A 27,805-nucleotide genomic window follows, 5' to 3' on the forward strand; every position below is an offset into this window, starting at 1 on the left:
TAGTAATTTTTTATGATTTTCATTTTTTACCCTTTATTATATTATTTTCTTTCTTTAAATAACCCACATTCTGTTAATATAAACTTTAGTAACGGAATAATCCGTTAACTTTTAACATACTAATTAATTTCTATAATAAAAGTCTTAGGTTCGAACCTCATTCCAATCAGAGTTGACATAATTGTTAAACATATACTACGAATATGTTAAAGTAGATTATTGAAATTGAAAAGTGAATACCTACCCTATTACTCTTATTAAATTTAATAAATTAGTATTACAAAAAAAATACATATGCATTTCTTTAATTTAGAATTCAATGTTTACAATGTCTTTATTCAAAAAAAATATTCATTATCAAAAAATTTTTAAAAAAAAAGATATAATTTTATTAGTTATATTGTCTTTATTTTCTACCATAAAAATTATTTATTATCGAAAAAAAATTAAAAAGAGATAATTTCATTAGTTACATGTCTTTATCTTCTACAATAAAAATTATTCATTTTCAAAAAATTAAAAAAGAGATATAATTGCATTGGTTATATATTCTTTATTTTCTACCATGCAAAGATCCATTACCTTCAAATTATATTTCCGGCTGTACGTGGGCAAAGAAATATAATGTACTTCTAAGAGTTTCACTTCACCGTTTGGTAAAGACAGCGCTAAATACACAGCTAAAGACAGCGCTAAAAGTGAGCAGAGAAATGTAGCTCAGAGTTTCACTTCAGAAGACAGCGCTAAAGGCACCGCTAAAGACAGCGCTAAAGGTGGGCAGATAAGACAGCTGAGGTGCACCGTGCACACCAGCGAATAGGTTTGAGGAATTGAAGAAGACGTGAATGTGGAATATAGACCACGAAATAGGTCCGCGGAGGACGACGACCTTTTGGAACGAAGCGTCAACAACTCCAAAACTAAAAGTGAATAACCAATGGAGACAACAACCGAAGGAGATGAACGGCCCTCCACGGGCTCCACCTATGGGGGTAGACTCGAACCTGGATCTAATGGGTCAAGCTGCGGCCCATCAAAAATTTTCGTATAAATATAAAGATAAGCTGAACAACAACATGAAATTTAGGTTCCATGTACCAATCGGAGGTTGTAGAAGACGACCAAGACAAGGAATGGCCGAACATCTACTTAACCAGAGCAGAGAAGTCCGAGCTCAAAATGCCTTGGATTCAATAGCTCGTTTTTAATTTTTTAAAAATTATTTTAAGAGATGAACAAATACTACATTGTAACAAGAGAGTCAGTAGTACTAAAAAAAAATAATTATTTTAAGAGTCTCTTCAAAAAAAAAAATTTATTTTAAGAGTTAATAACTGTAAATTGTTTGATATTTTAAGTTTTTATGCTTTAATACTTAAATAGTTAATACTTAATAGTTATTATTTATTAAGTTATTAATTATTATTTATTAATTATTAGTATATCACTTTAATTTAGTTATTACTTATTACATATTATTTTATTTAAGTTATTATTTATTAGACAATTACAGTACGTTTGGTTCACGGGATGAATTTGGAGGAAATATGAATAGTATTTCACAGGGGATTGAATAAGTAAGGAATAAAACATGAATTGCATTATATTGTTGGGTTCGTTGAATGAATTTGGAGGGAATATGAATATTATGTTTGTTTATATCTAAGTTGTTTTTAATTAATAATTCTTTAATATAAATATGTGTTTTTATAATAATAATAATAATAATAATAATAATAATAATAATAATAATAATATTGTTGGAGAGATACATGGAAGGTTGAGAGATTAACTCCTAGCCTAACTTTTTGAGTTTGAATATGTGGTTAACATCCTTCATTCTTCTATATAAATAGCCTAAGTAAATACAATTACATATTTTCACGTGTGTGCGTGTGTATATATATATTTATGTATATGATTTTATTGGTACCGGGTTAACAATAAAATGGACCTTCGGGGTCCCATGTCCCCATCAATATATATATATATATATATATATATATATATATATATATATATATATGCGCGCACACACACATATAGGTTGAGAAATTATATATTATTATTATTATTAGTATTTCTTTTTTGAGAAAATTATTAGTATTATTATTGTTTGTTGGTTTTATCTCCCAAGGGATGGTCGAACGGCGAGACAACACAACTGATCAAATAAATAATAATAAATAATAGCGAAGGAAAAAATAAATAGACACAAGGATTTTTACGTGGAAACCAAAAGGTGAAAACCACGGGCCTTTTTGGGCGGTGTCAAGTCGAAACCCACTATATTTCTATGAGTTGGGTACATGTGTTGTAGAGTGTTTAGAGAGGGTTTTTGGTTTGATGTCGAGGTGCTTGGCCTTTCTCAAGGCTTTACACCCCTATTTATACAAATTATGAGGGATTCTTTCATTTTGGTAACCCTAAACTACCATAAATGCTTTTAGGACTTCTTTCCTTATTACATTTGGGATATTTTCTTAATATATTTTGACTTCTTTTCCATATTTCCAGCACAAAATCTGCAATTGTCTTCCATCTCTTTTACGAAACTTCCCAAACCGCCTTCATTGCATTGCATTCTTCTTGCTTTACCGACCTTCCCCTTCACTCGGCCACAGCTCCTAGGTCGTTTGGACCGCCTTCTCTCCTCCGAATATTAAATCCTGAGCAGTCTTTCCCTTCCGTCGTCTTTTACTCTATTTCAAGCTCTAAGTATCGAGCCTTATCTCATCCCACATCAATTATTACTCCATATTATAATAAAAATACATATTTATATTAAAGAGTTATTAAATAAAGACAACTTAAATAAAAATATTAAACATACATGTTATATTTAATGATAGATAAAATTATAATTAATTATATATATACATTTATATAATACATTATATTTATTAGATACAAATATTAAATAAATTGTAAATGGTATTTTTAATATAAAAGCTATTCTCAAAGGCATAGGAATAGCTAATACCAAAACACCCATAGGCCATAGGAATGACTATTCCCTTTGCAAAGGTAATAGCTCATTCCTAGGAATGCTATTCCCATGACAAAATGACTGAACCAAACAATGGAATAGGTCCATTTCAAAAAATTACTATTCCATTCCTGACCTATCCCATGAACCAAACATACCATTAGAGTATTAGTTAATATATTATAACATTAATAGTTTAAAATTTAAGACTTTGGGGCTTTGGGAATGGGCGGTACGCTGGTAAGGGACTAGGGGATAACAGGTTTACTTGTTATTTAATTACATTATATATATATATATATATATATATATATATATATATATATATATATATATATATATTTTTTAATAGGGACTTGGCCCGCATGACTTGCGCGGGCCGTGGGCTAGGCTCGTTAGGACCACTCCTTCGCAGGCTGACTTTTTCGTAGTCTTAACACGCCTCACCGTGGTGCGGGTGCGGGCTAGCCAGCAAACTTCGACCCACTTTGACAATACTAGTTTAAATGTTTAAGATTTAAAATTACTAAAAAAAAATTTTAAAAAAAATGCCCAGCCAACCAGCCGGCCGCCAATAGAGATTGTCAACTTCATCAACCTCTTTTAGTTGGCGTTCATGATCTGTGAGGGAGTCTGCTAACTCTCCAAGGGAGATGGGAGTTTCACAGACACAAACAACAGAGATGATAGTGTTGTATTCTTCTCCTAGTTGTGTTAAAATGTAAACAAATAGGTCTTCATCAGAAACTAGGCATTGCTAATGCAAGATCATCAACTAAGGACTGTGATGGGGATTAATTCCTCCATGTATCTAAGTGTATAGCAGAGTATGTAAAGTATAAAGTGTATATGAGAGAATTAAACCCAAGGAAGTCATTTTATTCATTATATATTCTTCTATAGTCTAGAGATAGTAGAGAGAACAACTTCTTGGGTGTTTTCTGGAGAGAGAGCCAAGAGAGAAAAAATCTCCTTCATGAAGGACCCAAGTCCCTTATATAGGGCTAATACTTGTATAATACGTTGGACATACGTATATTATTCGTAGGGCGGTATACTCGGGGTATATTCCCTATCAGACTACATGTCATTCAAATAGGCGGTAATCGATCGAGCACCCCTCGGATTTTTGGTGAGCTTAACGTTGAGGAAAATGATTCATTCGTCCCCGAGATGCACTAGCATAATTGGCAGCTAGTCGTTTCTAGGCAGGCTGTTGTAGCCAAAGATATTAGGTGTTGGATTATTGTGTCGGAACAACTCCCTAGAAGAGCACTAATGATTATTTGGTCTTGGCGATACCAAATAAAATGACTCGTCGGGTTTTGGATGATTTGAGCTTTATCGGTAAACTTGGCTACTTCTTTGATAGAACCATCAACATAGTCAAGAAGATTAAAGACAATGAGCGTAGATCAGACTTGGCGTCTCCAGACAGAGAAATTTGTGGTAGTGAGTTTGATAGGAAAGTTTGATGGGGCAGTAAGTTGGATGATCTCATTGGTGGACACAATAGCGACAACACCATGTAACGAAGGAGTGGGGGAAGCCATTGATAAAAGAAGTGACGAAATGGAAAGGATAAAAAAAACTTCTTGGGAGATTCTGACTCTTAATACCATGTGAGGTTATGAGTAAAGATGTATTTATTAATGACAAACCAACAGGCTATAAATAGTGTACGGAAGAGAAGTAACAGGAAGTTACAACTATGACTAATCTAAAGGAACGTATTTAGAACAGATAAACAAACAAAAATAATCTCAACCACATGTATGCTTAACATAGTGATCTTTATGTTGTTGCAAGAGTTGGCATGAACAACTGTAGCCTTGTTCTATACCATGCGGAGTTAATTATGGCTATAAAGGAAGCACTTTCCTGGATGAGGGAAGAGAATCGGAGCAACATAGTCATCCTTTCAGATTGTATATATAAATGCTTGCTCTCGTATAAATAACTCTGGTCTATAAGCGACCGTTCATACTCAAGCCTCATCATCCACGACTGTCATAGCATTATGATGGCCCGGCGCTCTTCACCGGGTCTTTATTGACTATGTTTCTAGAGATAAGAATACTCGGACCCATGTGCTAGCCAAATCAACACTCTTGTGTAGAGAATCTAGGCAATAGCTATTTGAGCCGCCCATTTGTACCTTTGATTCCTCTCCTATGTAATGGATAAATTGATTTTTTTATTTAAAAAAAAAAACATTAAAAAGTCAATCATATATAATTAATGAACAAATTTTACTAAAATAAAAGTATTATAAAAATATTACCGACCCTTTACATACTTCATAATATTTTCTTAATAAAATCCTAAGAATACTAAAAAAGCATCAGTAATAAAACCAAAATCAAGAAAGATGATGAACATACATCACGATTCACGAAGATGAATATTGAGTCTTCTAAGCCATATAGAATGAAGAATCATATGGAAGACATCATAACGTTTAGGAGGATTGTTAATCTCAAAATGCCTCCTCATCTTGATGCCTCTCATCTGCAACCTCAAATACTCCCTCTGGGAAATCCCAGTCAAGATTTTCTTCAAGTTCGGAATATCCCTCACCGGAATAATCACCGCAAACTTCTCCCAATTCAGCACGTCGCTGAAGGGAATGATGTAGCCCTCCTTTATGAGCACGGGGACGCAGCCCATGTAGAGTGCCTCCACCATTCTGGGACTGGCCACTTCGTAGCCGCTGGGGCAGATGCAGTACTTGCTTTTGCGCATCATGCCGTAGTAGGAAAGCCCCTTGGGAAGGTAGCTGTGGATTTGGACGTCTTCGTCGCTTTTGTTCTCCCAGTGTTTCATCAGGATTGGGCGTATGGGGCCGTGGAGGCCGCCGGAGTAGAACACCAGCACGCTGCGCTCTGACGGAGATGGGCCGCCCAGAAGGCCCTTCGTCGTGCCGAATGGGAGATGGATTTCTGGGATGGAGACGTCCCTCTTCGGGTCGAATCTTTCTGAGGTGTTGGCGTTGCATAGTGCCCGGATGGAGTTGTTGTGTAGGTTTGGTACGGCAAATGAAATTTCAGGCCCCTGCACCATTGCATGCAAAATAAATATTAGAAAAATGCTGAATTTAAGACCCTAAAATTTACACAATAAGTCAATTAACTTTCACCACTGAGCTTACAATTAAGCTCATCAAATTATTAATAGCAATCCACTATAATTCCAACAATGTTCTTGCAACTAGAATTGATGATTGACTATCAACAAACAGTGGCCTTTGAAGAAGGTGACCAACTAGCCTTTGAAGAAGACGATCAACAAGTCACCTTTTCTAGCAGAGAAGGTGACCATTACCCGCTGGTCACCTTCTCCACTAAAAAAGCAACAAGGATAGTTTATCGGTTGCGGGGTTCTGTGGTTTATGGTTATCAAAGTGGGTCGAAACTCACAAGTTGACCCGCGCCTGCGCACGGTGGGGCAGGGTCACAAAAAAGATGACATGCGAAATAGCAAGCCTAACCGCACCAGCCGCGAGCTCCGCCCTATTAAAAAAAACTAAATACACATATATATGTTACACAGCAAGGCAATACTAGTTTGGTCGCTGGAATCTCCAAAACTGTAGTGAGATGTTATTACTCATCAATAACTCATTTGTGGACTTAATTAACATATTGATATGTTTAATTATAACTTGAGTTTAGAAATCATTGATTTGTCTAATAAAGTTTAAGGAGTTTTGACCATTTTTCCTCTGTTCTCAACATAATGTTTAATTTACAAAAATAAAAATAATGGAGTTGATATATACATACCCAGTCATGGCAAGCAAGCATGAAATGATCGGCACCAAGACTCCGATTCCAGAAGGGGTATTTATCGGCAATAACGTTAACATAATCGAAGGCAGTCCTCTTCATGAGAGTCCAGTCATGGGTTTCAGGAACAAAAATCACTTGCGTCAACATGGTAACGCTGATGGGGAGGAAGAAGAGATGAGCCTGGTCTGGGTCAGAGGTTTTGAAGGGAGTGACATCCATTGCCTGAATGAAATAGCCTTCGATTGCATAGGTATGCTTGCATGGACCAAAGTGAAACACTGGGGGATCCCCTTCCTTGTACACGTACACCTTCAGTGTTTTCTCCATTTCCAAATAGCTCCTGTAATGTTTTCCATGCATGCATGCAATTTTAAGCTTCAATTAATTTCCACTCAAACATATTTAGGAATGTTTATTTGTGTGTAGTTCATGTGGCACGTCTCCCAATTGATACAGTTGTAAGGTGGATCTTGGTCCTAAATGGTGTATTTTTAGTATTAAAATTGTAAACTTCTAGAATATAAATTATGTTTTTAAACTTTGGAGATTTGTGAATAAAATACAGAATCATCATAAATTATAAGTTTTTAAAATTTAAATTGTGAACATTTAATATATAAATAGTGTATATTTAGATTTAGATCCACCTTAGGCCTTAGCAAGGCGGGCCTGGCTCCACTTGATACCTTCCTTCATTTGCTACAATTAACGTTAATCTTAGCTATACTTTGGCAGTGGAAATTATATATAGCATTATAATAGAGTTAATTCTATTTTTGGTCTTAGATTTATAGGTGTTAGTTCCCTTTTAGTCTTTCTTTTTTCAAAACATTTACTTTTGATCTTAATATTATTGTGACATGATCATTTTTTGTCCTTCATCAACAAAACAGTTTAAATTTCGTCAAATACAAGAGAATTTCAGTCTTCAATTTTGATTCTTTTTCAAAAAAATAAACATAACAAATAGTGGGTCAACCTACTTTAATTTGTATAAAAGAGAAAAAAAAATGTCCTTATATTTAACGGCATTTCAGTGATTTTTTTAATGTATGACAAAAAATAATTATGCAACAATAATATTATGATCAAATAATGAGAATGTTCTGATAAAAAAAGAAAAAAAAAACTAAAAGTTTACTATCATCTATAAATCTATGACAAAAAATGGAATTAACTCTATTATAATAGGGAGTAATAAGATTCTTTGCATTTCACTGTACGCAATTACCCACTAATAGATAGGTATGGAATAATAATTAAGAATGATAACTTGTTCGAGTTGAAATGCCTACCTTTTTTTGAGGAATTTGAAATACCTAACTTCATCACTCGATATACCATATATTTGGATGGAAATTCTAAACATCTATTTTTTATCCAATTCGAGAAGAAATCCACTTTAATAGTAGGTTAGTAGTATAAATAATAAAATAATTATCAGTATAATTACTAAATTTAGTAAAATAGTTATTTTGAATATAATTAACTAATTATTTATAAAATTTTTAAAATATAAATAAGTCTATATTCACAAATTATGTTAAAATAATACAGCTATACTATATAATTTTTATTTCTTACATTTCTATTATATCACATATTGCCATCTTAATGGTTATTGTACATAAACAAATATTAATTATAAAAAATACATATTGCGGGACAATTAAGTAGGGTGAAACAACAAATACAATCATAAAACCTAAAGCTGACTAACCACACACCATGGATAAAAAATTTAACTTCAATCCCAATGTATTATTTATGTGATGTCAAAAGAAAGAAAAAACCCCAATTTGTATGGGGCAAATGAGTGTGACAAATAATTAAGGCTTGCTCAGTTCACCTCATGATCTAACAAAAAAAAAAAAAAAGATACCATTTAAATTGGTCAAATAATTACCTTAATAACAGTAAGATTTCAAGTTTAACTAAACCATAAAAGTTACCTATTAGACTTTTTAATTTGAGAATATTAGGTAACCTAAATTGATTTAACTCTTTCTTTCTTGTCCTTTAACTATTAAGGTAATAAGGCCCACTCCACACAATCATACCTTCAAATTTACATCTTTATGGTTCTTTACCAACTAAATTCAAAAGGTATAATTTAATTTACCAAAAGCGCAACGTTGGTGCGAGCTTCAAAGATGAGTGCGGAAACTCAATTGTTAAGAATAACTTAATTTATAATTAAGTTTTGTCACCTTCCACTTACTAATTTGGCACACCCAAAAATATTTCAGGTACTAAGGGAGGTAATTAGGCATATATATCATATTGCCACAAGGTCAAAATTCGATTATTAAACCCAGAGGTGAAAGTGTAGCCTAAAAAGACAAAGGAAAATACAACTTTGAGAAAATTGGCATAGCATTATTGGAAAATATAGAGAAAATGTACCTGTGAAAGGCTGAGGCATTCCAGTACATAGGACCATCAGGTATGAAGTCGTCATCTTTTGTTGGGTATTTTCCTCTTAGTATTGAAGCTCGAGATCGTGCAAGTCCAGCTTCCAACATCTCTAACTTACTGTATCTTCTCGATGATGTTTCATTTTGTGTTTCTTCATGTTCAGTTGGTAACAAAGATCCTGCGATGCTTGTTAAATTCTGGTACGTCTTGTTTGTTTTCTGTATTCAAGAATTACCCCATCAATTAAAAAGGTTTAAAATTAAAGCAATAGAAGGGACAACTCAAGTAAATTAGAAAGATTATTAACTTTATGATCATTATAATTACAAATTTGGACTATGAAAATTAACCTAAACTGATTTAACATGTTATTTCGTATTAGTATGAGCAATCTAAACCGATTTAACATATTATTCTTATTAGTTATGAGTAACCTAAACTGATTAGGTTAGTGGCCTGGTTTCGAATTTTCCTGATAACTCAAAAAAAACAATAGAAAGTTTAACAAAGAATTTATACCAACGAAATGTTTGGACGGAAAATTTCTTGTGCCTGAGGAGTTGAAGAGCCATTGAAGACCCCACCTCCACTACCTCCTCCGCCGCCGCCGCGGCCGTGCAGGAAGGGAGAAGCGATGAGCAAAAAGGAACTATGATGGCCGGAGAAAACCACCAAACCCGCCACCAGAAACAACGGCATCATAAACCACAAAAGCCTCAAAGATGATGATGAGAACGAGGCCGCCGCCGCGGACCACCACCCCGCCATCCTTTCTTCTGATCTCTTTCTCTTTCTGTCCTCTTATTTTTGTTGAATCTCTGAGGAAACTTTGTAGGGAAAGAGAGAATAGAGTGAGGAGAGAGCAAAGTATAGTATAGTAAATGAAGCGTGGAGCGTTTTAGTGATGTGTCACGGCTGGTGAGATTTATCATGCAAAAATGGAAACTGGATCCATGAAATAAATATGGTATATATTTTTCAGCATTCTATATTAGTGCATTGGCATTAAAGTTTAACTATCAATATAATCGTCCCGCGTACCAAACAAGATCGAATACTCTTCCTTACAAAAATTTTACAATGTTAATATATATTATTACAAGAGAAAATATTATTTTTAGTCCCTCAACTATAATGCATGTATCAATTTTGGTCCTTGACTATTAAAAATTTTAAATTAGGTCCATGACTATTCAATTTGTATCACTTTTGGTCCTTGACTATTAACATTTTCAAATTAGGTGCATGACTATTCATTTTGTATCACATTTGGTCCTGCCGTTAAATTTTCCGGCCAAATTTCCGGCGAAGTCATTGGGGGTGACCGGCGTTTTCTATTTTTTTTTTATTTTTTTTTATTTTTAAGTTTTTTATTTATTTAAAAGTTACGGAGTATTAAAATAATTTTTAAAATAAAAATTAAATAAATTAGTCGGTCACCGGTGACTTCGCCGGAAATTTAACGGCAGGACCAAATGTGATACAAACTGAATAGTCATGCACCTAATTTGAAATTTTTAATAGTCAAGGACCAAAATTGATACATATATTATAGTTGAGGGACTAAAATGATATTTGCTCTTATTACAATTACAAACAAAAAAGTACTACGTAACTTTTACCAAAAAAAAAAGTAACGTAAGAAATATATTTGTAATTTTTTATTCCATATAAATAAATTGCTATATGTGCTATTATTACTTAAATAAGACAGATGGGGAACGAGAATTGGAAAAATAATAATTTTTGAAAAAGATAGAAAACACAAAATGGAAATATAATAATTTCAAAAAAAGATATGAAAGAAAAATAGGAAACAATAATTTCAAAAAAGAAAGTAAATGAAGCATGGAGAGCGTTTTAGTGATGGTGAGATTTCTCATGCAAAAATGGAAACGGGATCCATGAAATAAATATGGTATATACTTTTCTGCATTGTATATTAATGAATTGGCATTAAAGTTAACCATCAATATTGTATTGCGAAGATTAAAAAAATTGAATAATGCATTTTCTATTTGTTTGGTAAATTTTAAAGCGAGTTTATTACCGAAAGGGTTTCTCGACTATTGCAAAATTACTAATTTGGTCCTCGACAATTTTTCTTGTCCAATTGTGTCCTCAAACTTTGAAAATATTAACAATTTTGGTCCTCCGTTTATTTTGGTGTCAAACAACTGTTAGATCGGGACTAAATTGATAATTTTGCTATAGTCAAGAGACCATTTTAGTAATTAATTTTGACTGAAATGGTCCATTGACTATAATGAAATTATCAATTTGGTCCCGATTTAACGGATATATCAAACGGTAAAATAATCGGAGGACCAAAATGATTAAATTTTTCAAAATCTGAGTACTTAAGTGGGCAAAAAAAATTGTCGAGGACCAAATTGATAATTTCGCAATAGTCGATGGACCATTTTAATAATAAACTCTTTTAAAGCTGTTCAAAACCTTTATTTTGTTTAGAAAGTAGAAACAAGACGGAAACGTTTTCAATTAAGGCCATGTTTGGTAAATAATGAGCCTATTAGCCAATTTTGACTTATTTGACTACTATTAGTTGTTTGATTAATAAACTTTTTATAACTCCAAAATACTAAAATTCAAAAGGCTATTCAAAACATCATTTTCAATTAGCTTTTTAAGAAAAGAAATTAAACCAAACAGTTAACAGTTAATTTTACTAAACAACTTTCTACAATCAGCTAATGTTATCAACTAATCATACTTTCTAACCCAAAGAGTCTTTTACCAAACAGGCCTAAATAAGTTTTGCATAGGAACATTTTCAAAATGAAAAGAAAAAAAAAAAAAAAGTTACCTTCCAAGAGTTTTCACAAGTAACAATGTTGAGAATCCAATTGATAGAATGGTAGGTGAAGCTGATGGTTGGGAGGGAAATGCCAAAACAATCAAGGGGCTAGAGGGAATTCTGGAAATAATGTACATGGGCAGAGAAATATAATGCACCTCAAACTCTCTGAGTTTCACTTCACTCTTTGCTAAAGACACCGCTAAACACACAGCTAAAGACACCGCTAAAAGTGGGTAGAGAAATGTAGCTCAGAGTTTCATTTCACTGATTGCTAAAGACACCGCTAAAGGTACCGCTAAAGACACCGCTAAAGGTTTACCAGTGATTGTAGATAAGACAGCTGAGGTGCACAGGGGATTACCAGCGATTAGGTTTGAGGAATTGAAGAAGACGTCAAACAACATAATAATAGTCTGTGTCGAAATAGATAAAAATGGCCCTTTCAATGGAAGTCTCTCTCTCTCTCTGGAAGCTCTCCGGGCAAGCCTCGTCGGTCCGCGGAGGAAGACGACCTTTTGGAACGAAGCGTCAACAAGTCCAAGAGAGAGGACTCCACTGCGCCGTCCGATCCCCTCACCCCTGATGAATCGATGGACCACGAACAACCAATGGAGACAAGACACGTCAGCAACCGATGGAAATGAACGGCCCTCCACCTATATCTCGGTATTAAAAGGGCATTCTCGGTATTATAGTATAAAAGCTCTTCCCAAATATTTGAAAATAACTAATACTAGGGGGTCCCCTAGGAATGACTATTCCCCTTACAAAGGGAATAGCTCATTCCCGGGAATGTTATTCCTAGGAATAGAATGACGAACCAAACAGTGGAATAGGTCTATTCGCGGGAATGGTATTTCATTCCCGACCTATTCCACGAACCAAACACGCTGTTGGAGTATTAGTTAATACATTATAATATTAAGGGATGCGGTTAAATAGACCCTCCAACTACATACAAAAGTGCAATTAACCCCTATAACTAAAAAAACTTTCAATTGAACCCTTAAACTGATAAAAAATGTGCAATTACCATTTTTAACAAGTTAGCAAAAGGTAACCAGTTAATTTAAGTTCCTTAGCATCTACATGGCATTTCATTTTTTAAAATCCGACAACCTCTCCGTTCGAGTAAACAGAGAAGTTTGCGGGCTTCTCTACTCCGTTCATGGAGAAGCCAACGAGCTTCTCCATGTACGGAGAAGAGAAGCCATGGCTTCTCCGTTCATGGAGAAGCCAATGAGTTTCTCCATCCAAATTTGGATGGAGAAGCTGATCTGATATGCATCAAAGGAAAGAAATAATTTGTGCTAATTAGTGGAAGGTCTAAAAGGAATGAATCATATGTAATTATAAGATAATTGACTAAATATTATTATGTATATTAGAATATATAATTACCTTGTATAGTTAGAATAATTGTAGTAACTTAATTATTATAGTTGCTAGTAATTTAGTATAAATAGGACCATTGTATAGGAACACCGGGAATCACTCAAGAGAAATATATTGTTATTCTAGTCTTTTAATTATTCTTCTTGGAGTGCTCACACGCTCGAAGTGTGAAATTGGAGTTGACCGTGACTCGAATACGGTTAGGAGCAAGAAACTTGCTCAAAAGGTTTCTTTCGCTGCGTATCGAATTTCAATACGTAACATTGATGCTTTTATTGAGAGAATTTGTGGAGGCATTACGTAACATTGGTGCTTTCATTGATTCTATTGGTGAGTGTATCTCCTATCTTTTTCTTTTTATTTTTATTTCATTTTTTTTACAGCATCTCTTAAAAAAATCAAAAAAAAAAAAAAAACAAACAAAAAAACAGTGGAAAAAAATCCCCCCCCCCCCCCAAAAAAAAAGAAGAGAAAAGTAGTGGAAAACACGGCAAAAAGAAATAATTCTTTTTTTTTTTTAATTTTGATTATGGAACATATTACTCATCGGTGCTTATTGGTTTCTGTATACCAAATATGGTATTCAATTGATGATTTTGTATTGTATGAGATTTTTCTACAAAAGGACATGTACAATATATTCATATTTTGAAGGATGAGAGTTACACATTTCAAGCTTTGGTATGGTTTGATTCTATCTTGGATGCATTCATGGCCAAACAAGCTCTTCATGGCCAAAATATTTACGATGAGTGTTGTGTTTTAGATATTAAATGTCCTGATTTAGATATGTTGGGTGTGTGTGGAGAATTACAGACGGATCAAGGTGACACTTTGGAATGTCACACTCCTAGTTATTCTAATCCAACTTTCCAAGAAAAACCAAGTAGCCCAAAAGAACCAAGTAGCCTAGAGTCCAAGGAATCATCAATATTAGCAACCGTTCTTCTCCCAACCACTCACGATGAACGCAATATTAAAGATTTCAACAACATAGAGTCTCTTGAGGATTATCTTGAGACAAGACTTATGAGTATTACATTAAGGGAGCAAAATGTATTTTTAGACGGTGTAAGTCAAAAGGGGAGGCCATTTATGTGTCACGGTCAAGCTCGAGAACCATTTCAATCATTTGTTTTGCCAACTAGCCGCCATCCAAAGTTTCATGGGCCGCTTCAACAAAGATATGTTTATTCTATTCCTATATACACCTTGAGGACAATTTTTGAAGGGGTGGAAAGTGATACGCATCAAAGGAAAGAAATAATTGGTGGTAATTAGTGGAAGGTCTAAAAGGAATGAATCATATGTAATTATAAGTTAATTGACTAAATATTATTATGTATATTAGAATTAGAATATATAATTACCTTGTATAGTTAGAATATTTGTAGTAACTTAATTATTATAGGTGTTAGTAATTTAGTATAAATAGGACCATTGTATATTAATATGGGGAATCAATCAAGAGAAATATATTGTTCTTATTCATGTTCTTCTTAATTATTTCTTGGAGCTCTCACACGCTCGAAGTGCGAAATTAGAGTTGGTCGTGACTCGAATACGGTTAGGAGCCAGAAGCCTGCTCGAAAGATTTCTTCCGTTACGTACTAAATTTCAGTACGTAACAGAAGCCCATTGGCTTCTCAATGTAGAAACCATGGACTAGAAGTCCATGGCGGCAGGCTGGGAAAGCTGCCAGCCTGTTGCACTATTTTTATTTTTTAAAAATATTTAATATAATAATTTTATTTTTTAAAAAAATAAGTTTAAAAAATAAATTTATGTGGCATCTTACATGGAATCTTACGTGGTAGGTGACTTGAAGATAACATACTAATATAGGTCAAATAGGTTAATTGCACTATTTTAACAAGTTAAAAATTTAATTGAAGGTTTTTTTAAGTTCAACAGGCTATAAATAGTGTACCGAAGAGAAGTAATAGGAAGTTAATTACAACCATATTGGATGAGATTATTTGTGTTTGTTTATTTTTTTAGAATAGATAAACAAATTAAACACAAATAAACAATCACTATTGGTTGAGATTATTTGTGTTTGTTTATTATTTTTTTTTTTTTACAAATAATCTCAACCAATAGTGATGATCTCTGTGTTGTTCCAAGAGTTGGCACGACCAACTGTAGCCTTGATATATACCATGCGGAGTAAATTATGGCTATAAAGGAAGCACTTTCCTAGAAAAGGGAAGATAATTAGAGCAACATAGTCATCCTTTTTAGATTGCATAAATGCGTGCTCTAGTATAAATAGCTCTGATCTATAAGCACCATTCATACTCAAGCCTCATCATCCACCATTGTCGTAGCATTATGATGGCTCTTCACCGGGTCTTTATTGACTATGTTTCTAGAGATAAGAATACTCGGACCCATGTACTAGCAAAATCAACACTCTTGTGTAGAGAATCTAGAAAATGGTTGTTTGAGCCGCCCATATGTACCTTTGATTCCTCTACTATGTAATGAATGATTGATCTTTTTTATTTAAAAAAAACATTAAAAATTCAATCATATATAATTAATGTACAAATTTTACAAAAATAAAATTATTATAAAGATATTATTGCCCCTTTACATACTTCATAATATTTTCTTAATAAAATCCTAAGAATACACACGTAAAATAAATACAAAAGCAATAGTACGTAGTAAAACCAAAATCAAGAAAGATGATGAAAATCACGATTCACGAAGACGAATATTGAGTCTTCTAAGCCATATAGAATGAAGAATCATGTGGAAGACATCATAACGTTTGGGAGGATTGTTAATCTCGAAATGCCTCCTCATCTTGAGGCCCCTACTCTGCAACCTCAAATACTGCCTCTGCGAAATTCCCGTCAAGATTTTCTTCAGGTCCGGAATATCCCTCGCCGGAATAATCACCGCAAACTTCTTCCAGTTCAGCACGTCGCTGAAGGGAATGACATAGCCCTCTTTTATGAGCACCGGAACACAACCCATGTAGAGCGCCTCCACCATTCTAGGACTGGCCACTTCGTAGCCACTGGGGCAGATGCAGTACTTGCTTTTGCGCATCATGCCGTAGTAGGAAAGCCCCTTGGGAAGGTAGCTGTGGATTTGGACGTCTTCGTCGCTTTTGTTCTCCCAGTGTTGCATCAGGATTGGGCGTATGGGGCCGTGGAGGCCGCCAGCGTAGAACACCAGCACACTGCGCTCTGACGGAGATGGGCCGCCCAGAAGGCCCTGGGTTGTGCCGCGTGGGAGATGGATTTCTGGGATGGAGACATCCCTCTTGGGGTCGAATCTTTCTGAGGTGTTGGCATTGCATAGTGCCCGGATGGAGTTGTTGTATAGGTTTGGTACCGCAAATGAAATTTCTGGCCCCTGCAACATTGCATGCAAATAAAATATTAGAAAAAATGTTGAAAATAGCCCCTAAAATTGATTCCAACAATGCTCGCGCTACTAATATTGATGATCGATTATTGACAAACAGTCGCCTTTGAAAAAGAAGATCAGCAAGTCACCTCTTCTAGCACCTTCATGAAAAAAGCAACTAATATTATTGTAACGTGACCACTTTTAGTCTCTTTTTATCAGAACATCCACATTTGATCATAGTATTATTGTAGCATGACTATCTTTTGTCTTTTATCAACAAAACAGTTTAAGTATCGTTAAATACAAAAGCATTTAGCTCTTAATTATAGATTTTTTCAAAACGAATAAACATAAAAATATAATTGGGTCAACCCACTTTTTGTATAAAAAAAAATCAAAATTCCCTTGTATTTAACAACATTTTATCGATTTTGTTTTTAAAAAAATTAAAAATGAACTGTCACCTATAAATCCAGAAAAAAAATGATATTAAATCTTAACTATACCTTTTAACAGTTTAGAAACCATTGACTTATCCAATAAAGTTTAAGGCTTTTTGACCATTTTTCTTCTTTTCTCAACATAATGTTTAATTTACAAATATAAAAATCAGGGAGTAGATATATACATACCCAGTCATGGCAAGCAAGCATGAAATGATCAGCGCCAAGACTCCGATTCCAGAAGGGGTATTTATGGGCAATAACGTCAACATAATCGAAGGCAGTCTTCTTCATTTCAGTCCAGCTATGGGATTCACGAATAAAAACCACATGCGTCAACATGGTAACGCTGATGGGGAGGAAGAAGAGATGGGCCTGATTTGGGTCAGAGGTTCTGAAGGGAGTGATCTCCATTGCCTGAATAAAATAGCCTTCGATTGCATAGGTATGCTTGCATGGACCAAAGTGAAACACTGGGGGCTCCCCTTCCTCGTACACGTACACCTTCAGTGTTTTCTCCATTTCCAAATAGCTCCTGTCATGTTTTCCATGCAATTTTAAGCTTTAATTAATTTCCACTCAAACATATTTAGGAATATAATGTTTGTTTGTGTGTAGTTCATCTGGCACGTCTCCCACTTGATACCTTCCTTCATTTGCAGGAATTAACGTTAATCTTAGCTAATTCGATTCTTTGTATTTCAATGTACGCAATTTTGAGTCTTTGTGTACATCTAATTCAGGCCCGGCCCGTCACGTTTCTTTGTTTATAATTTGATTAATTACCCACCAATATATAGGTATGGAGTAATAATTAAGAATGATAACTTGTTTGAATTGAAATACCTACTCAACAGTAAGATTTTAAGTTTAATTAACCATGAAAGTTATCTATTAGACTTTTCAATATGAGAATGTTAGACAATCTAAATTGATTTAACTATTTTTTATCCTTTAACTGTTAAGGTAATAAGGCCCACTCCACACAATCGCACCTTCAAATTTGTATCCTTGTGGTTCTTTACCAACTAAGTTCAAAAGACAAACTTACCCAAAAGCTCACCATAAGATACGTGGTGCGGGCTTCATAAATGCGTGTGGAAACTCAATTGTTAAGAATAACTTTAGTTTAAAATTAATTTTTCTCACATGCCATTAACTAATTTGGCATACCTACCCAAAAATATTTCAGCTACTAAGGAGTTAATTAGGCATATCATATTGCCACGAGGTCAAAATTCGATTCTTAAACCCAAAGGTGAAAGTGTCACCTAAAAAGACAAAAGAAAATACAATTCTGTGAAAATTGACGTAACAGTATGGGAAAGTATGGAGAAAATGTACCTATGAAAGACTGAGGCGTTCCAGTACATAGAGCCTTTTGGTATGAAGTCGTCATCTTTTGTTGAGTTTCCTCTTAGTATTGAAGCTCGAGATCGCGCAAGTCCATCTTCCAACATCTCTAACTTGCTGTACCTTCTCGATGATGACGATGATGTTGCCCCGCCATCCTCGGTAGAATTCAAAGACGACGATGGTGTTCCATTTTTTGTTTCTTCATGTTCAGTTGGTAACAAAGGTCCTGCGATGTTTGTTAAATTCTCGTGCATCTTGTTTATTTCCTGTATTCAAGAATTACCATCAATTAAAACGGTTGTAAAATTAAAGCACTACATCATACTAGGCACCTCCAGGCAAATTAGTGAGATTATTAACTTTATAATCACTATGGCTACAAATAGTTTCGACTATGAAAACCGTCTATTAGCTATGAAACAACCCAAACTGGTTTAACACGTTACTCCGTATTAATTATGGGCAACCTAACCTATACTGATTTAATATGCTATTCCATATTAGTTATGAGCAATGTAAGCTTATTTAACATACTAGTATCAAACTGTGCACTCCTTTAGATAGTAACCTGGTTTCGAACTTGGGTGGTAACTAAAAAAAATAGACCATAGAAAGTTAAGCTAAGAATTTATACCGACGAATTGTTTGGACGGAAAATTTCTTGTGACTGGGGAGTTGAAGAGCCATTAAAGACCCCACCTCCACTACCGCCGCGGCCGCCGCCTAGGAAGGGAGAAGCGAAGAGCCAAAAGGAAGTCCGAGGGCCGGAGAAAACCGCCAAACCCGCCACCAGAAAAAGCGGCATCATAAACCACAAAAACCTAGAAGATGATGAGAACGAGGCCGCCGACGCGGACCACCACCCCGCCATCCTTTCTTCAATTCTGATCTCTATCTCTTTCACTTCACTGTTTGCTAAATACACAGCTAAAGGGGGGAATATTTTTGCTGTGTTTGTCCGACCAGTGATGGTAGATAACACACCTGAGGTGCACAGTGGATTACCAGCGATTAGGTTTGAGGAAGAAGACGTCAAACAACTTAATGTAATAGATCGGAGGATGATTTGCTGATAGGAAAGTTTTCCGGGACAAACCTGTAGAATGCCATGTAGAATACAAACAAACAAAAGAAGAGGAAAACTGATGTGTTGTTCTTATGTGTACGTGCTCAAACCTTAATACGTGCCAAAGAAGATATTGAAAATATGAGACAATAAATACTGAAAAAACAAAGAGACACATGGAGAATATCAAGAGACACATGTTGATTAATTTCTTTGTGTTGAGAAAAATCTCACTTTCTGAGACAAATAAAAATCACAAAATTGACACGCACAAATACAGAATAACACAATAACCCAAAAATAAATATTGTGAAAAACTCTAAAACTAAGGAAAAAATCACGGACCACCACCAACAAAATCACTGAAGAACTTGGCAAACCCAACTCTTCTCTCTCTGCTAGGAATGGCAATTTCAATCGACCTCGTGGATATCCACCCGAATCCACCCCGCGTGGATCGGGTTTTTTTGGGTGATAGTGGGTGGTGGGTCGGGGTGGGTCTTAAAAAACTAAACCCGCGGTGGGTCGGGTTGGATTCGGGTTCTATGTACAAAACCCGCCTAGAACAAAAGTATGTATATATATAATAGTAAAATAAGTACTAGTATGTAGTTTAAAATAAAAGTTTCTATAACTTTAGGTAACTTTTTACTATTTTTATATTTAAAATACTAAGTTTATTTGAAAAAATTAACATTTTAGTTATTATATTTGGATATTTTTATTATTTTTTATTTTAGTATAACTATTGAATTTTATGATTTTATTATGTGTAAGTAATTTAAATATTATTTTTTGAAAAAAATTAATAAGATAATAAGTGGTGGGTACCCGTAGTGGGCACCCGCATCCGATGGGGTGGGGGTAGATTTTAAAAAAGTTCACCCGATGCGGGTTGGGGGTGGGGATGAGTGGAAAAAAATATAAGGTGAGTCGGGTGATGGATGTAGCCCTCCCCGACCCACACCCGACCCATTGCCATCCCTACTCTCTGCGGAACGAAATAATGCAAAAAGACGAAGAATATACAATTTTGCCACTCTGCTTCTTCTCTGCCGAATGTATATATATTGGAGAATAGGAAAAAAGAAAAAGTAAAATTGTTTCCTTTGGAGAATGAGGAAATTTTATTTCCTTTTACACAATTATACTGCCGCCTCACTTGCTTTCATAATCTCCATAAAACATATATTCCCCAATTATATATGTATGCTTAACATAGTGATGATCTTGCCAAGAGTTGGCACCACCAACTGTAGCCTTGATCTATACCAAGCGGAGTTAATTATGGCTATAAAGGAAGCACTTTCCTAGATGAGGGAAGAGAATCGGAGCAACATAGTCACCGTTTCAGATTGCATAAATGCTTGCTCCAGTAAGCGACCTTTATACTCAGGCCTCATCATCCAGGCCTGTCATAGCATTATGATGGCCCTTCACCACGTCGGCCTATCATAGCATTATGATGGCCCTTCACCACGTCTTTATTAACTATGTTTATGCAGATAAGAATACTCGGACCCATGTGCTGGCCAAATCAACTCTCTTGTTTAGAGAATCTAGGCAATGGTTGTTTGAGCCGTCCATTTGTACATTTGATTCATCTACTATGTAATGGATGATTGCTTTTTTTATTTAAAAACAAATTAAAAATTCAATCATATACAGTGACGTATCCAGGATTTCGGTTGAGGGGGGGCGAAGAAGCAAAGGTAAATTAAATTCAAAAATGTTTTTTGAGTACTACTGACTCTGTTACAGTGTAATATATGTTTGAATGTTTTTTGAGTACTACTAACTCTATTACAGTGTAATATATGTTCATAACTACTTTTGAGTCAATGTTTTTTGAGTACTAGTCAATGTTTTTTGAGTACTACTAACTCTATTACAGTGTAATATATGTTCATAACTACTTTTTCAACCTATTGAAGCACAAAAGAGTCATCAACAGTCGCCTCGCCTCCACTGAGGCTCGAACTCACTCTTTTCCATGTGAGAGTATAAACCGAGTGCCACAAGGTTCAAATATCAAATACGAATAAATTCTTAAATTACAAAATATATTATAAATATTGTTTGATATAGGCGGAAAATAAAACACATTAAAACTTTATAAAAATATTCATAACTCTATATAAAATATAATTAATTTGATAAAATAATTCAAATAGAAAACACATTATAATTATACATCTTATCATTAATATATATATTAAAAAAAAAAAAAGCAATATATACCTATACAACTAAAAAACTGCAATTGAAGCAAGTGCTGGGGCTAGGAATCGAACACTCACCATTTCCTAAATAAAACCAAGCGCCTACCAACTCTGCAAACATATCAATTGTTAACTTTCATCTGTTTTCATATATTTATATAAAACATGTACTATATATATACATATATACATACAAAGGCTATATATGGGGTGGGGGTGGGGTGAGTGGGGGCAGCTGCCCCCACTGCCCCCAGGGTGGTTCCGTCAGTGATCATATATAATTAATGAACAAATTTTCCTAAAATAAAATTATTATAAAAATATTACTGGCCCTTTACATACTTCATAATATTTTCTTAATAAAATCCTAAGAATACACTGTAGTTTTCAAAAAAAAAAGAATACACACTGTAAAATAAATACAGTAGTAAAACCAAAATCAAGAAAGATGATGAACATCACGATTCACGAAGACGAATATTGAGTCTTCTAAGCCATATAGAATGAAGAATCATGTGGAAGACATCATAACGTTTGGGAGGATTGTTAATCTCGAAATGCCTCCTCATCTTGAGGCCCCTACTCTGCAACCTCAAATACTGCCTCTGCGAAATTCCCGTCAAGATTTTCTTCAGGTTCGGAATATCCCTCACCGGAATAATCACCGCAAACTTCTTCCAGTTCAGCACGTCGCTGAAGGGAATAACGTAGCCCTCTTTTATGAGCACCGGAACACAGCCCATGTAGAGCGCCTCCACCATTCTAGGACTGGCCACTTCGTAGCCGCTGGGGCAGATGCAGTACTTGCTTTTGCGCATCATGCCATAGTAGGAAACCCCCTTGGGAAGGTAGCTGTGGATTTGGACGTCTTCGTCGCTTTTGTTCTCCCAGTGTTTCATTAGGATTGGGCGTATGGGACCGTGGAGGCCTCCAGAGTAGAAGACCAGCACGGTGCGCTGAGATGGAGATGGACCTCCCAGAAGACCCTTGGTCGTGCCGAGTGGGAGATGGATTTCTGGGATGGAGACGTCTCTCTTGGGGTCGAATCTTTCTGAGGTGTTGGCGTTGCATAGTGCCCGGATTGAGTTGTTGTATAGGTTTGGTACCGCAAATGAAATTTTAGGCCCCTGCAGCATTGCATGCAAATAAAATATTAGAAAAAATGTTGAAACTAACCCCCAACTGCAACTAGCATGATGATCGGTTATTGACAAACAAATCTAGCATTTGAAGAAGACGATCAGGAGCTGGCCCAAGAAGAATTGTCACTTATGGGAATTGAACCCAAGTTCTACCAAAATTCCTCCCCACAAAGATAGCTCACTTGTCACTTGAGCTACCCCATTGGGTTAACCACATTTGATTCTAGTATTATTGTAGCATGACGATTTTTTGTCATTTATCAACAAAACAGTTTAAATGTCGTTAAATACAAAAGCATTTAACTCTTAATTATAGATTTTTCAAAAAGAATAAACATAAAAATATAGTCGGGTCAACCACTTTTTGTATAAAAAGATCAAAATGCCCTTGTATTTAATAACATTTTAGCGATTTTGTTTAGGGAGGATAAAAAATGGTCATGACACAATAATACCAGGACCAAATGAGAATGTTTTGATTAAAAAAAATTAAAAGAGGACTATGAACTATAAATCTAGAACCAAAAATGAAATTAAATCTTAATTATAACTTTTAAGAGTTTAGAAACCATTGACTTATCCAATAAATTAAAGTTTAAGGACTTTTGACCATTTTTCTTGTTTTCTCAACATAATGTTTTACAAATATAAAAATAAGGGAGTAGATATATACATACCCAGTCATGGCAAGCAAGTATGAAATGATCGGCGCCAAGACTCCGATTCCAGAAGGGGTATTTATGGGCAATAACGTTAACATAATCGAAGGCAGTCTTCATCATGAGAGTCCAGTCATGGGATTCAGGAACAAAAATCGCTTGCGTCAACATGGTAACGCTGATGGGGAGGAAGAAGAGATGAGCCTGGTGTGGGTCAGAGGTCTGGAAGGGAATGGTATCCATTGCCTGAATGAAATAGCCTTCGATTGCATAAGTATGCTTGCATGGACCAAAGTGAAACACTGGGGGCTCCCCTTCCTTGTACACGTACACCTTCAGTGTTTTCTCCATTTCCAAATAGCTCCTGTCATGTTTTCCATGCATGCATGCAATTTTAAGCTTTAATTTCCGCTCAAACTTATTTAGGAATGTTTGTGTGTGTGTGTAGTTTATGTTGCACGTCGCCCACTTGATATAGTAGTTATACCATGGGATCAGGTTTTAAATTGTGTATATTTTTAAATTTTAATATTAAAATTGTGAACTCTAGAATATAAATTGTGTTTTGAAGTTTTGGGAATTTTTGAATAAAACACAGAATTATCATAAATTATAAGAAAAATTATAATTTATGCGACTCCATAATAAGTCAACTATCAATGTGACTCCTGAATCAATAATGGTGTAAATGTTGACCCTCGAATTTTAAAATAGTATATATATTGTCCCAGACCCATTTTAAAGCGGCACCATTTAAAACTCCAGGTCCGTTACGGGAGGGGCAAAACATGTATCGTTTAGAAAATTGAATAGCAACATTTACACCTCTAATAATTCAAAAGTCACATTGATAATGGACATAGAGTTAATTCCAGCAATGGTCTTCCGACTATGTTGATTTTCCAAAATTAGACCCCGACTTTTAATTTGGACAATTTAGGTCCCTTGACTTTCAATTTCTTTTTAATGTTGATCATTTCGTCAAATTTTTATTAAGTTGAGATCAAATGAAGGGATAAAATTGTCCGTTCACCTGTTTAGTGTATTATTATTTGTATTTCTCCTGTCCTATACGCTATATATATGAATCTAATCTAAGTCGAAGTCTCAATCAAAGCCCTAGATCACTCGAAGAATTGAAATACCTACCTTTTTCTTGAGGAATTTGAAATACCTACCTTCCATCACTCGATATACCATATATTTGGATGGAAATTCTAAACATCTATTTTTTATCCAATGCGGGAAGAAATCCACTTTAATAGTAGCTTAGTAGTATAAGTAATAAAATAATATCATTATAATTACTAAATTTAGTAAAATTGTTATTTTGAATATAGTTAACTAATTATTTATAATATTTTAAAAATATAAATAAGTCTATATTCACAAATTATGTTAAAATAATACAATTATATATACTATATAATTTTTATTTCTTAATTTCTATTATACCACATATTGCCATCTTAATAAATATAATACAGTTAATATGGTTATTGTACATAAACAAATATTAATTATAAAAAATACATATTGCGGGACAAGTTGGGTGAAACAACAAATACAATCATAAAACCTAAAGCAGACTAACCACACACAATGGATAAAATTTTTAGCTTCAATCCCAATTTATTATTTATGTGGGATCAAAGAAAAAAAACACCAATTTATATGGGGCAAATGAGTGTGGGCAAGCAACAAAGTCAACTCCATTCAAATTGGTTAAATAATTACCTTAATAACTGTAAGATTTCAAGTTTAACTAACCATAAAAGCGTATTTATTAGACTTTTTGATTTGAAAATGTTAGGCAACCTAAATTGATTTAACTCTTTGTGATCCTTTAACTATTAAGGTAATAAGGCCGCCAAAGACTTTGTGGTCCAGTGGCACCCGGTGTCCTGATTTGCACTCATACATGGATGATGGGAGTGGGTTCGAGCCTCAGGGCTTCAAAAATGAGTGTAATTGTTAAGAATAACTTTAATTTATAATTAATTTTTCTCATCTCTCATTAACGAATTTGGGACACCCAAAAATATTTTAGATACCAAGGGAGTTAATTAGGCATATATATCATAGTGGCACCCGATGTCCCAGTTTACACTCCCACACGAATGATGGGAGTGGGCTCGAGCCTCAATGGAGGCAACTGTTGACTCTTTGTGCTTCACTAGGTTGAGAAAGTAGCTAAAAACAAACGCATCTTCAAAAGATAGAGTGGTAAGGGCTTCAAAGATGAGTGTAATTGTTAAGAATAACTTTAATTTATAATTAATTTTTCTCATCTCCCATTAACGAATTTGGGACACCCAAAAATATTTCAGATACCAAGGGAGTTAATTAGGCATATATATCATATTGCCACCAGTCACCCAAAGGTGAAAGTGTCACATAAAAAGACAAAGGAAAATATAACTTTGGGAAAATTGGTGTAAAAAGTATGGAGAAAATGTACCTGTGAAAGACCGAGGCGTTCCAGTACATAGGGCCACTAGGTATGAAGTTGTCATCTATTGTTGAGTTTCCTCTTAGTATTGAAGCTCGAGAACGCGCAAGTCCAGCTTCCAACATCTCTAACTTGTTGTACCTTCTCGTTGATGACGATGATGTTGTCCCGCCATCCTCGGTAGAATTTGAAGACGACGATGATGTTCCATTTTTTGTTTCTTCATGTTCGGTTGGTAACAAAGGTCCTGCGATACTTGTTAAATTCTCGTGCGTCTTGTTTGTTTCCTGTATTCAAGAATTACCATCAATTAAACAGTTGTAAAATTAAAGCACCACATCAGATTAGGGCAACTCCAGCCAAATTAGTGAGATTATTAACTTTATAATCATGATGATTACAAATTTAAATTATGAAAACGCCTATTAGCTGTAAGCATTGGCGGAACCACAATGGGGGCAGTGGGGACAGCTGCCCCCACTCATCACACCGCCACCTCATATATAGTCCTTGTATGTATATATGTATATATAGTACATGTGTTAGATATAAGTATAAGAAAACAGATATATATAACAATTGGTAAGCTAACTAAGTTGATAGGGTGCGTGTTCCATTCTACAAAAGATCGACCTAGCATTTGATTCCTAGGCAACAGCTTTTTTCTTAAAGCTTTTTAATATACATGATTACATGGCTTCGAATCCTAGCATTCCCAGGCCTTCAAAAGTTTGTTTTAAATCTTTTTAATATACATATATATATATATATACATATATAGAAGTTGGCTCATATGCGGACTGTAGTTTAGATGCGGTCGTGTGGCCTAATCAGCACCGTCCAATTTCATTAATCTTACTGAAATTCGCGTATGTTTAAGTGGGGTTATTATGGTAATTTTAGTATTTATATTACATGATTGGAATGGTGCATTTTAGTACATAGTGTGGTGCGTTTTAATACATGCTGTGGTGCGTTTTATTACGTATGTTGGTGCATTAACTGTGTTGTAGAATCGTGTGTTTTAATCTATCCGTTAGTGCATTTTCATACGTAGAATGATGTGTAACTGTGTTGTGGAATGGTGTGTTTTAATACATAGTGTGGTGCATTTTAATACATGCTGTGGTGCGTTTTATTACGTATGTTGGTGCATTAACTGTGTTGTAGAATTGTGTGTTTTAATCTATCCGTTGGTGCATTTTCATACGTAGAATGATGTGTAACTGTGTTGTGGAATGATGTGTTTTAATACGTCGTCTGGTGCATTTTAATACATTGAATGGTGTGTATTTTAACACATGTGTTTCTAATAAGTGTGGTGCATTTTAATACGTATAACGGTGCATATTTTAGCACATGTTTTCTAATATGTGTAAATTAATATGTATAAATAGTGTATGCTTATAATCTGACATGAGGCACGTTGTGGTACATTTTAATATGTAGAATGATGTGTTTTATTAAGTATATTGATGAATTTTAAGTGAATAGACGCATTTGTGTATATTGTGTGGAATGGTGTGTTTTATGGGTCCTCTGGTGCGTTTTAGTACGTAGAATGGTGTGTTCTGTAACATACATATATTGCGCGTTGATTTGATGAGTTGATATGATCTAATGGCTGAAAATAGGCCACACGACCACACCTAATGACCAGGCCACACCTGAACTCTACCCTA

General features: G+C 34.7%; 3 protein-coding genes across 6 annotated transcripts in view; all 3 read right to left on the minus strand.

Moving 5' to 3' along the window:
- Nucleotides 1-5,239: 5,239 nt before the first annotated feature.
- LOC116028580 (probable glycosyltransferase At5g03795) lies at nucleotides 5,240-12,286 on the minus strand. 2 transcript variants are annotated; one of them, XM_031270335.1, is made up of 5 exons: nucleotides 12,026-12,286; nucleotides 9,718-10,016; nucleotides 9,187-9,416; nucleotides 6,775-7,120; nucleotides 5,240-6,043 (listed from the first exon to the last, which is right to left on the minus strand). In XM_031270335.1, the coding sequence occupies exons 2-5, from the start codon at nucleotides 9,964-9,966 to the stop codon at nucleotides 5,375-5,377; spliced, it is 1,494 nt and encodes a 497-aa protein (XP_031126195.1). In that variant the 5' UTR covers nucleotides 9,967-10,016; nucleotides 12,026-12,286; the 3' UTR covers nucleotides 5,240-5,374. The 2 variants fall into 2 exon arrangements, with proteins under 2 accessions (XP_031126195.1, XP_031126194.1); XM_031270334.1 differs by having other exon boundaries at nucleotides 9,718-10,025.
- Nucleotides 12,287-15,968: 3,682 nt separating this feature from the next.
- The window catches only part of LOC116028666 (probable glycosyltransferase At5g03795), a 13,956-nt gene continuing 2,119 nt past the window's right edge, over nucleotides 15,969-27,805 (minus strand). For both annotated transcript variants that reach the window (XM_031270446.1, XM_031270445.1), the window contains 4 exons: nucleotides 26,133-26,410; nucleotides 23,690-24,035; nucleotides 22,328-22,997; nucleotides 15,969-16,116 (listed from right to left, as the gene is read on the minus strand). In XM_031270446.1, the coding sequence (XP_031126306.1) occupies nucleotides 22,329-22,997; nucleotides 23,690-24,035; nucleotides 26,133-26,410 (1,293 nt within the window). In that variant the 3' untranslated portion in view covers nucleotides 15,969-16,116; nucleotide 22,328. The remainder of the gene's footprint in view (nucleotides 16,117-22,327; nucleotides 22,998-23,689; nucleotides 24,036-26,132; nucleotides 26,411-27,805) is intronic.
- On the minus strand, nucleotides 15,985-19,559 carry LOC116028665 (probable glycosyltransferase At5g03795). 2 transcript variants are annotated; one of them, XM_031270443.1, is made up of 5 exons: nucleotides 19,217-19,559; nucleotides 18,571-18,848; nucleotides 17,416-17,761; nucleotides 16,930-16,941; nucleotides 15,985-16,786 (listed from the first exon to the last, which is right to left on the minus strand). In XM_031270443.1, the coding sequence occupies exons 1-5, from the start codon at nucleotides 19,451-19,453 to the stop codon at nucleotides 16,118-16,120; spliced, it is 1,542 nt and encodes a 513-aa protein (XP_031126303.1). In that variant the 5' UTR covers nucleotides 19,454-19,559; the 3' UTR covers nucleotides 15,985-16,117. The 2 variants fall into 2 exon arrangements, with proteins under 2 accessions (XP_031126303.1, XP_031126304.1); XM_031270444.1 differs by lacking the exon at nucleotides 16,930-16,941 and having other exon boundaries at nucleotides 19,217-19,556.

The sequence above is a fragment of the Ipomoea triloba genome, chromosome 9 (assembly GCF_003576645.1).
Source record: "Ipomoea triloba cultivar NCNSP0323 chromosome 9, ASM357664v1".
Classification (NCBI taxonomy): Eukaryota; Viridiplantae; Streptophyta; class Magnoliopsida; order Solanales; family Convolvulaceae; genus Ipomoea; species Ipomoea triloba.